The sequence below is a fragment of the Salmo salar genome, unplaced genomic scaffold (assembly GCF_905237065.1).
Source record: "Salmo salar unplaced genomic scaffold, Ssal_v3.1, whole genome shotgun sequence".
Classification (NCBI taxonomy): Eukaryota; Metazoa; Chordata; class Actinopteri; order Salmoniformes; family Salmonidae; genus Salmo; species Salmo salar.
In genome coordinates, this window is record NW_025547815.1 from 81,437 (window position 1) to 92,867 (window position 11,431).

The following is an 11,431-nucleotide window of genomic DNA, read 5'->3' on the forward strand; positions in this document are numbered from 1 at the left end:
AAGCAGACATAGGACCCCTAATGTCATGTTAGGAGCAGACATAGGACCCCTAATGTCATGTTAGGAGCAGACATAGGACCCCCTAATGTCCTTGTTGAAAGACATAAGAACCCTAATGTCATGTTATGAACAGACATAGGACCCTCTCTAATGTCCTTGTTGAGAAGACATAAGAACCCTAATGTCATGTTATGAACAGACATAGGACGCCCTAATGTCCTTGTTGAGGAGACATAGGAACCTTAATGTCATGTTATGAACAGACATAGGACGCCTTAATGTCCTTGTTGAGACATTGGAACCCTAATATCATGTTATGAACAGACATAGGACGCCCTAATGTCATGTTATGAACAGACATAGGAACCCTAAGTACAGAACTCAGAACATGGAATGAAGACAGGAAACTGAACGATGTTTAGAAGCTCAATATTCTGCTTTATTGCAAATTGTGATCATACCAGACAGTAAAGTCCATTAACTGGTACTGCAGAACCCAACACCCTTTCTGTTCAGACTGTGGTTTGCATTTTGGCTTTATGATTCTGTAATATCCACAGAGCAACATAAAAGGATACTTCTGGATGTTGGCCGTGAGTTCACCTGACTCTGGGAAACTAGATAAACGACCTCATTGCCAACATCCAGAAGTATCCCTTTAAAGAACCAATCAAAAACGACGTCTGTAAATCACACTTCCTATTATATGCACAATTTTCAGTTGATTACACATTAGGTAGTAGGAACACAAAAATACTACAATATATTAAAAACTTTGGGTATTGGATAAAAAGACATTAGAAAAACGTCATTTAAAAAAAAAGACACAAGCAGTTACAGCTTTGATGGACGATGTTGAATTAAAAAGTAATTTTATTTTGCATACCCAGAATTCATAATACTCCTCAGTGTATCGTAATAGAACTGAGAAATCCCACCCGCCTCCTCCTTATAGCAGGTATAAATGGTACTAGCTGGGGCAGTCAAGATGGCAGAAGTACCATGTAATGTCTAGACTCATTCATCTCTCAACAATAGGTTCATAATACATGCCTTAATTCTGTCTTTGACCCCCAACCACATTGAAGACATCAAAAAAACACGCGTTTATTCACAACCACTTGTAAAACAAGACTAATCTAGCTTCTTTCGGTAAGACACTTTGTCTTTGGTTTCCTGTAGTTTATCAGAGAACATGTCTTTCGTCTCCTCCATTTTTCCAGAGAAACGTTCTTTGGTCTCCTCCATTTTTCCAGAGAAACGTTCTTTGGTCTCCTCCATTTTTCCAGAGAAACGTTCTTTGGTCTCCTCCATTTTTCCAGAGAAACGTTCCTTCGTCTCCTCCATCTTTCCAGAGAAACGTTCCTTCGTCTCCTCCATCTTTCCAGAGAAACGTTCTTTCGTCTCCTCCATTTTGTCGGAAATACCAGACAATCGTTCTTTCGTATCTTCCATTTTCCCCGAGAGTAGTTCTTTAGTTTCCTCCATTTTCTCTGTGAGTTTCTCCCTGGTCTCTTCCATCCGGTCCTGCAGGTAGTCTTTGACGGGCGGAGGGGTAGAGAAGTAGCCGTGTTTACGGAGGTACTGCACTGAGAAGGACGTCCCACCCAGAGTCACCGTGTATCTGGCAGGTGTTGCAATCTGAAGGAAAATCGGGATAAAAGAGAGCCACTAAGTTCAGTAGAACAAGTGAAATGAAGCTGGTGTTGAAATCTGAGTATTTCTGCTTACCTTGAACAAGTTATAGTCCGCGAGCATTCTTACCTTGAGCAAGTCATAGTCCGCGAGCATTCTTACCTTGTGCAAGTCATAGTCCGCGAGCATTCTTACCTTGTACAAGTCATAGTCCGCGAGCATTCTTACCTTGTGCAAGTCATAGTCCGCGAGCATTCTTACCTTGTGAAAGTCATAGTCCGCGAGCATTCTTACCTTGAACAAGTCATAGTCCGTGAGCATTCTTACCTTGAACAAGTCATAGTCCGTGAGCATTCTTACCTTGAACAAGTCATAGTCCGCGAGCATTCTTACCTTGTACAAGTCATAGTCCGCGAGCATTCTTACCTTGAACAAGTCTTAGTCCGCGAGCATTCTTACCTTGAACAAGTCATAGTCCGCGAGCATTCTTACCTTGAACAAGTCATAGTCCGCGAGCATTCTTACCTTGAACAAGTCATAGTCCGCGAGCATTCTTACCTTGAACAAGTCATAGTCCGCGAGCATTCTTACCTTGAACAAGTCATAGTCCGCGAGCATTCTTACCTTGTACAAGTCATAGTCCGCGAGCATTCTTACCTTGAACAAGTCATAGTCCGCGAGCATTCTTACCTTGAACAAGTCATAGTCCGCGAGCATTCTTACATTGTACAAGTCATAGTCCGCGAGCATTCTTACCTTGTGCAAGTCATAGTCCGTGAGCATTCTTACCTTGAACAAGTCATAGTCCGTGAGCATTCTTACCTTGAACAAGTCATAGTCCGCGAGCATTCTTACCTTGAACAAGTCATAGTCCGCGAGCATTCTTACCTTGAACAAGTCATAGTCCGCGAGCATTCTTACCTTGAACAAGTCATAGTCCGCGAGCATTCTTACCTTGAACAAGTCATAGTCCGCGAGCATTCTTACCTTGAACAAGTCATAGTCCGCGAGCATTCTTACCTTGTACAAGTCATAGTCCGTGAGCATTCTTACCTTGAACAAGTCATAGTCCGCGAGCATTCTTACCTTGTGCAAGTCATAGTCCGCGAGCATTCTTACCTTGTGCAAGTCATAGTCCGCGAGCATTCTTACCTTGTACAAGTCATAGTCCGCGAGCATTCTTACCTTGTACAAGTCATAGTCCGCGAGCATTCTTACCTTGAACAAGTCATAGTCCGCGAGCATTCTTACCTTGTGCAAGTCATAGTCCGCGAGCATTCTTACCTTGAACAAGTCATAGTCCGCGAGCATTCTTACCTTGAACAAGTCATAGTCCGTGAGCATTCTTACCTTGAACTGAGCCTTCAGAAAGTATTCACACCCCTTGACTTTTTCCACATGTTGTTGTGTTAAAATTGATTAAATTCAGATTGTGCCACTGGCCTACACGCAATACACTATAATGTGTCAAAGTGGATTTATGTTTTTAGAAATGTTTACTAATGAATTAAAATGTAAAAGCTGAAATGTCTTTTAGTCAATAAGTATTCAACCCCTTTTCTTACGGTAAGCCTAAATAAATTCAGGAGTAAACATTTAGTTAAAATATGTACCATGCAGTAATCGCTCCTCCATTTCCGGGTTGATAAAATTCTCATATTTTGCCTAATTTCAGTTTGTGACAAAATAAACAAGTATATTGTAGAGAATCATTGTACCATCTAAAATAGCTGTGAAATATATTTGACATAACCATATTGTATTCTTAGCTGGTGTACAAAACCAAAAGAAAAAAACAATTAAACTTAAAGCACCCGGAAGCATAGAAATAGCGACATAGAACAGATCTACCACTTCTTAGATATGCTTCCAATAAGAATGACAGATCTATAACTCACATTTCTGTGAATTTGGTCAGGTCTCCTAAGAAGTTACATATTGCAGCTTTAAAGAAAAAATCCACGTCAAAACCCCTCACATTCCTTTAATATACAGTGTTAAAATAACACAAATACGTGAGAATGTTTCTGTGAACAAATGTTTCATTTTGGCATTATAATAAGGTTGGTTGGTAGCTAAATGGAAAATCGTTGTGGAAATCTGTTGCAGCTCTACAAAATCCAAAGGGCTGGCACTAGCTGCACTGTAAATTTAGGAGTCTACAATCTCACCATATTCAACATGTAGATCGACGTGCCTCACAGTCGTTCACAATGGCCAAAACATTACAGCCCACTTGGAGTTTGCCAAAAGGCACCTAAAGGACTCTCAGACCATGAGAAACAAGATTCTCTGGTCTGATGAAACCAAGATTTAACTCTTTGGCCTGAATGCCAAGCGTCACGTCTGGAGGAAACCTGACACCATCCCTACGGTAAAGCATGGTGGTGGCAGCATCCTGCTGTGGGGGATGTTTTTCAGCGACAGGGACTGGGAGACTAGTCAGGATCGAGGGAAAGATGAACAGAGCAAAGTACAGAGAGATCCTTGATGAAAACCTGTTCGAGAGCACTCAGGACCTCAGTCTGGGGCGAAGGTTCACCTTCGACAACCACCAAGACAACGTAGGAATGGCTTCGGGACAAGTCTCTGAATGTCCTTGAGAGGCCCAGCCAGAGCCCGGACTTGAACCCAATCGAACATCTCTGGAGAGACCTGAAAATAGCTGTGCAGCGACGCTCCCCATCCAACCTGACAGAGCTTGAGAGGATCTGCAGAGAAGAATGGGAGAAACTCCCCAAATACAGGTGTGCCAAGCTTGTAGCGTCATACCCAAAGAAGACTAGAGGCTGTAATCGCTGCCAAAGGTGCTTCAACAAAGTACTGAGTAAAGGGTCTGAATACTTATGTAAAAGTCATATTTCATTATTTATTTATGTGATAAATTTGCAAACAAAATCTAAAAACCTGTTTTTGCTTTTGACATTATGGGGGTATTGTGTGTAGATTGATGAGGGGAAAACACAATCTAATACATTTTTAGAATAAGGCTGTAACAAAACGTGGAAAAAGTCACGGCGTCTGAATACTTTCCGAATGCACTGCATCATAGGCAGGGAGTATTCTCACCTTGTACATGACATAGGCAGGGAGTATTCTCACCTTGTACATGACATAGGCAGGGAGTAGTCTCACCTTGTACATGACATAGGCAGGGAGTATTCTCACCTTGTACATGACATAGGCAGGGAGTATTCTCACCTTGTACATGACATAGGCAGGGAGTATTCTCACCTTGTACATGACATAGGCAGGGAGTATTCTCACCTTGTACATGACATAGGCAGGGAGTATTCTCACCTTGTACATGACATAGGCAGGGAGTATTCTCACCTTGTACATGACATAGGCAGGGAGTATTCTCACCTTGTACATGACATAGGCAGGGAGTATTCTCACCTTGTACATGACATAGGCAGGGAGTATTCTCACCTTGTACATGACATAGGCAGGGAGTATTCTCACCTTGTACATGACATAGGCAGGGAGTAGTCTCACCTTGTACATGACATAGGCAGGGAGTAGTCTTACCTTGTACATGACATAGGCAGTGAGTTTTCTTACCTTGTACATGACATAGGCAGGGAGTATTCTCACCTTGTACATGACATAGGCAGTGAGTTCTCACCTTGTACATGACATAGGCAGGGAGTAGTCTTACCTTGTACATGACATAGGCAGGGAGTATTCTTACCTTGTACATGACATAGGCAGGGAGTATTCTCACCTTGTACATGACATAGGCAGGGAGTATTCTCACCTTGTACATGACATAGGCAGGGAGTATTCTCACCTTGTACATGACATAGGCAGGGAGTAGTCTCACCTTGTACATGACATAGGCAGGGAGTATTCTCACCTTGTACATGACATAGGCAGGGAGTATTCTCACCTTGTACATGACATAGGCAGGGAGTATTCTCACCTTGTACATGACATAGGCAGGGAGTATTCTCACCTTGTACATGACATAGGCAGGGAGTAGTCTTACCTTGTACATGGCATAGGCAGGGAGTAGTCTTACCTTGTACATGACATAGGCAGGGAGTATTCTCACCTTGTACATGACATAGGCAGGGAGTAGTCTTACCTTGTACATGACATAGGCAGTGAGTAGTCTTACCTTGTACATGACATAGGCAGTGAGTTTTCTTACCTTGTACATGACATAGGCAGGGAGTTCTTACCTTGTACATGACATAGGCAGGGAGTAGTCTTACCTTGTACATGACATAGGCAGGGAGTAGTCTTACCTTGTACATGACATAGGCAGTGAGTTCTTACCTTGTACATGACATAGGCAGGGAGTAGTCTTACCTTGTACATGGCATAGGCAGTGAGGGCATAGCCACCAGAGGAGTGATTCAGCAGACCAACCACCTTCTCTGGTAAACCAATGAACTCCAGAAAAGGCACCACATTCACTCCCCTGTGAAATATACAGTGAGTTTAACTAAGGCCAGATACTGTGCCTTCACATGAAACAAATCACTGAGTTTGGCCAGTTTATTAGGTACACACCAACCCTGTTCACCCCCCAAAACGGTTAGCTTCTAGTGAAACAGTGAGTCAACATGGCCGTGGCAGACGTCCAGTTACTAAGCGACTTGAGCGCGGTCTGATGTCGGTGCCAAGCGTGCCGGTTACAGTATCTCCGAAACAGCTGGCCTCATGGGATTTCACGAAGGGCAACGGTTCCCGGTATGAAAATGGTGTTGCCGGGTGAATTTCCAAAATTCTGAAGAGAATTACACACCAAATACATACACATATATATAATACACAAAAATATATATTATAATCTCGTCTTTAAATCATTGTAATGTGGTTTAACCTTTAAAAATCTAAATGAAAATGATTCAAATCTAAAAAGATAGAATTCAACTAGTGCCCTTAGATCATTGGGGGGAAAAACCTGCACTTGACTGTTGTACTCGAATAAAACTTTATTCGTCACATGCGCCGAACACAAGTGTAAACCTTCCTGTGAAATGCTTAATTACAAGCCCTTAACCTTTAGCGGGATCAAATTCAACAACATCCCGGTGAAATTGCAGGAGCGCCAAAATCAAAATTATAAATCGTAATATTAAAAATTAATGGAAATACAAGTGTCTTACATCATTGAAACGTTTGGAATCTCGGTAATGGAACTGCGTTGTCCGATATACAATAGCTATTACAGAGGAAAACAATGCCGTGGTTTTGTTTAAGAAGAGCGATAAACAACACTTTTTTTCCACCTTGACCGGGGTTTGATACATTCACATCGGAAGGTAAAAATAACGACTTACATTCTGAAATCTTTGCTCTAATTTGTCATCCTGAGGGGTCCCAGTGATCAAACGCAAGTGCCGTTTTCATTGATAAAAATCCATTTTTTTAATAGCCGAACACGAAACATTTTGTAAACCTCTTGTGTCGTGAATTCCGTCGCATTCAACTTTCGACGTAATTACACACTAAAACGTCCGTTTATCCAGTCGTGGGCTGGTTGTTAGTAAATACCTGATGGTTCTTTTCGCGGGACGTATTGACCCGAAAGAAACCGGGTTTGAAGACACCAAGCGATGACCTCGTTGCGCACCAATGATATGAGCTGTGTTTCGTTTGATTGATTGTATATTTTTTTTGGGGGGGGGCCCAATGACCACTGATCGTCTTGGTCGATAGCCAATGAGCTGAGGTAAAACGGCAAAATGGTTATATGTTTATATTGTTGGAAGATCAGCCTTCGTTAGTAAACGCGAACGATAATGACAAGAATCGTCCCAGCTAACAGGGCGGGGGACAAACAGCTAAATAAACGGCGCAGTACAACAGTAGTGTGCAGAACAGCATCTCAGAACACACAACTCGTCGGTCCTCGTCACGCATAGCCGCAGGAAGTAGGGGTGCTGAAGGTGCTGCACCCCCTGAAAAAAAAACGAAGAAGAAAATAACAATAATACAGGACTAGCCTTTACTAGTCCCCCCCGAAGAATTCAGGCTGTTGTAGAGGCAAAGTGGGGTTCGACACAGTACTAGATGGGTGTACCTAATAAACTGGCCAGTGAGTATATCTAGGTAATAAGTCTGTACAATGAACGCAACAGCAATTCCATTATCCTCAGGCCAAAAGACCAGTTAGGTGCTGAACTCCTAAAATCTCTATGTATTGCTAAATGATTCATAACAAAATACCATAGTAATGGAATCCCCAGGGGGGTTAGACCAGAATAATGTGGGTTAATGTAGGAATCCCCAGGGGGGGTTAGACCAGAGACAGGTGGGTTAATGTAGGAATCCCCAGGGGGGGTTAGACCAGAGACAGGTGGGTTAATGTAGGAATCCCCAGGTGGGTTAATGTAGGAATCCCCAGGGGGATTAGACCAGAGACAGGTGGGTTAATGTAGGAATCCCCAGGGGGGATTAGACCAGAGACAGGTGGGTTAATGTAGGAATCCCCAGGGGGTTAGACCAGAGACATGTGGGTTAATGTAGGAATCCCCAGGGGGGTTAGACCAGAGACAGGTGGGTTAATGTAGGAATCCCCAGGGGGGGGTTAGATCAGAGACAGGTGGGTTAATGTAGGAATCCCCAGGGGGATTAGACCAGAGACAGGTGGGTTAATGTAGGAATCCCCAGGGGGGTTAGACCAGAGACAGGTGGGTTAATGTAGGAATCCCCAGGGGGGATTAGACCAGAGACAGGTGGGTTAATGTAGGAATCCCCAGGGGATTAGACCAGAGACAGGGGGTTAATGTAGGAATCCCCAGGGGGGGTTGGACCAGAGACAGGTGGGTTAATGTAGGAATCCCCAGGGGGGGGTTAGATCAGAGACAGGTGGGTTAATGTAGGAATCCCCAGGGGGGGTTAGATCAGAGACAGGTGGGTTAATGTAGGAATCCCCAGGGGGTTAATGTAGGAATCCCCAGGTGGGTTAATGTAGGAATCCCCAGGGGGTTAATGTAGGAATCCCCAGGGGGATTAATGTAGGAATCCCCAGGGGGTTAGACCAGAGACAGGTGGGTTAATGTAGGAATCCCCAGGGGGTTAGACCAGAGACAGGGGGTTAATGTAGGAATCCCCAGGGGGTTAATGTAGGAATCCCCAGGGGGATTAGACCAGAGACAGGTGGGTTAATGTAGGAATCCCCAGGGGGTTAATGTAGGAATCCCCAGGGGGGGTTAGACCAGAGACAGGGGGTTAATGTAGGAATCCCCAGGGGGTTAATGTAGGAATCCCCAGGGGGGTTAATGTAGGAATCCCCAGGGGGGGATTAGACCAGAGACAGCTGACTCACTGCATAGCAGCGTAGTAGAAGGTTCCGAACCAGACGCTGGAAGTCAGGAGATGGACAGGTATCATCACCTTCCCGTACTGCTTAAAGGTCTTCTTGAACCTCTGGACCAGACCAATGGACTTGTCCTGCAGAGGGTCTATCTCTGGGGCCTCCACAGGCAGCTTGGAGGAGTCTGCCCCATAGACGGGCTCTGTTCCAGCCAGGCTGGGGGGATGGCTGGGTGGGTTCTGGTCCTGGTCGTCTGGTTGGAGCTTGGGCCGTTCTACTGCCCTGTTAAAAGCTGAGGTACTGACCCAGCGCTGGCCGCGCCCGGGGGTCAGGCGGCCTACAACACACACCGACGCGGCCAGGCGTGCCTCACACGCTGACAGGCCCACGACCACGGACCGCACGTAGGCCATCTGCCGCAATGCACCCTGGGACAGAACACGATGCATCTCCTCCTCCTCCCTGAGACGTTTGACCACAGAGCCTGCAGACAGCACATCATCATCATCATCAGGGTTTACTATCAATTACAAGAGTAGTAATCATTAATGTTGATCAGTATATATTAAGTTAGGAACTGCTATAATCAGAGTGAAGAAACGTATCTGATGATATGATAATACATAATACCAAAACATACCTCCAACTAGAGTAGGACCACCATTAATCCAGCACCTGAAATGAAAACGTCCCAATTTAAAAGACCGATAAACAACACACAATCTAAAACACAGAAGTTAAAGCCACAACAGACTAATCCAGTAGCCACTAATGTGGATGATTCTCAGCAAAACAACCTAAAGTCTTGGTTGAACTAAGTTTACTAGCTAACGTTACACACAGCCACATTCGGATATATAGCTAACAAGGCAAATAAAAAGCTAGCTAGCAAGCCAACTATAGTAAGTAGCTAGTCAGCTAGCTAAGTAGCTAGCAAGCCAACTATAGTAAGTAGCTAGTCAGCTAGCAAGCCAACTATAGTAAGTAGCTAGTCAGCTAGCAAGCCAACTATAGTAAGTAGCTAGTCAGCTGGCTAAGTAGCTAGCAAGCCAACTATAGTAAGTAGCTAGTCAGCTAGCAAGCCAACTATAGTAAGTAGCTAGTCAGCTAGCAAGCCAACTATAGTAAGTAGCTAGACAGCTAGCTAAGTAGCTAGCAAGCCAACTATAGTAAGTAGCTAGTCTGCTGGCTAAGTAGCTAGCAAGCCAACTATAGTAAGTAGCTAGTCTGCTGGCTAAGTAGCTAGCAAGCCAACTATAGTAAGTAGCTAGTCTGCTGGCTAAGTAGCTAGCAAGCCAACTATAGTAAGTAGCTAGTCTGCTGGCTAAGTAGCTAGCAAGCCAACTATAGTAAGTAGCTAGTCTGCTGGCTAAGTAGCTAGCAAGCCAACTATAGTAAGTAGCTAGTCAGCTAACTAAGTAGCTAGCAAGCCAACTATAGTAAGTAGCTTGTCAGCTAGCAAGCCAACTATAGTAAGTAGCTAGTCAGTTAGCAAGCCATCAATAGTAAGGAGCTAGTCAGCTAGCTAAGTAGCTAGCAAGCCAACTATAGTAAGTAGCTTGTCAGCTGGCTAAGTAGCGAGCAAGCCAACTATAGTAAGTAGCTAGTCAGCTAGCAAGCAAGCCAACTACAGTAAGTAGCTAGTCAGCTAGCTAAGTAGCTAGCAAGCCAACTATATATAGTAAGGAGCTAGTCAGCTAGCTAAATAGCTAGTCAGCTAGCTAAGTTACTATGTGCAAAGGTTAGCTACAGAACTTGCAAAACACCTAAATTGATCTTTCTAGAGCTAGCTGGCTGCCTAGCTGTCACATACGCAGTGGCTTCTGTGTGGTTGACATTGGGGGAGTCTGGAGGACGGAAAACTTCTTCACTTGTAAAAGCTTCCAGAACAATCCAGTGGAAACACGGGCCAGTTTTAGATATGGTTAAACTAACGTTAGTTATCTGGCTAATGCCTGATTCTGACAGAAAGCCAACTTGGGTTGTTAGCTTGCTAGCGAAGTTAGCTAGCCCACACTTGGCAAAGTAGTAGTTGTGTATACATTTTGTCGTGAAGTTGTAAAACTACGTGACAAAGCTCACAGGTAAAGGAATACATACATTCAAATTCAAGAGGTTTGATCCAGTCAAAAGTGTTTTCTGTAGTTATATGAGCCATAAGTTCATAGAATTGACCGTCCTGTCAGTAGAAGACCTTAAAGCAGAGAGCGAGGGGGGATCCGCGTGTCCTCGGACCGCGCAATGCATCATGGGATTCCGAGTTCATTTGGCGCGCGATTTGGGTGTATGTAAACTGCGGGAAAACAACACTTCCCGACATGCCTAAAACCTTTCAGTCACAATTTCCGTTTCTTTGACAGAGAAAACCTCTAGTCCAGCGGATAAGAACCAAATATACCCACAAATCGTTCCGTTTTATGTTGCAAGTATCAAACTTGGTACACTAACATTGAAATGCAAACGTTACCTTTTTTGTTGTTGTAAATATAGTCATCACATTCACTGCACTTAGCCTGTAATAAA

At 43.9% G+C, this 11,431-nt stretch overlaps 1 protein-coding gene across 1 annotated transcript; it reads right to left on the bottom strand.

Moving 5' to 3' along the window:
• Positions 1-413: 413 nt before the first annotated feature.
• Positions 414-11,165, bottom strand: LOC123732449 (uncharacterized protein C18orf19 homolog B). Its single transcript, XM_045711589.1, has 5 exons — positions 11,009-11,165; positions 9,549-9,583; positions 8,921-9,392; positions 5,953-6,064; positions 414-1,641 (listed from the first exon to the last, which is right to left on the bottom strand). Coding segments are annotated over exons 1-5 (1,128 nt in total). The 5' UTR covers positions 11,011-11,165; the 3' UTR covers positions 414-1,134.
• Positions 11,166-11,431: the final 266 nt, after the last annotated feature.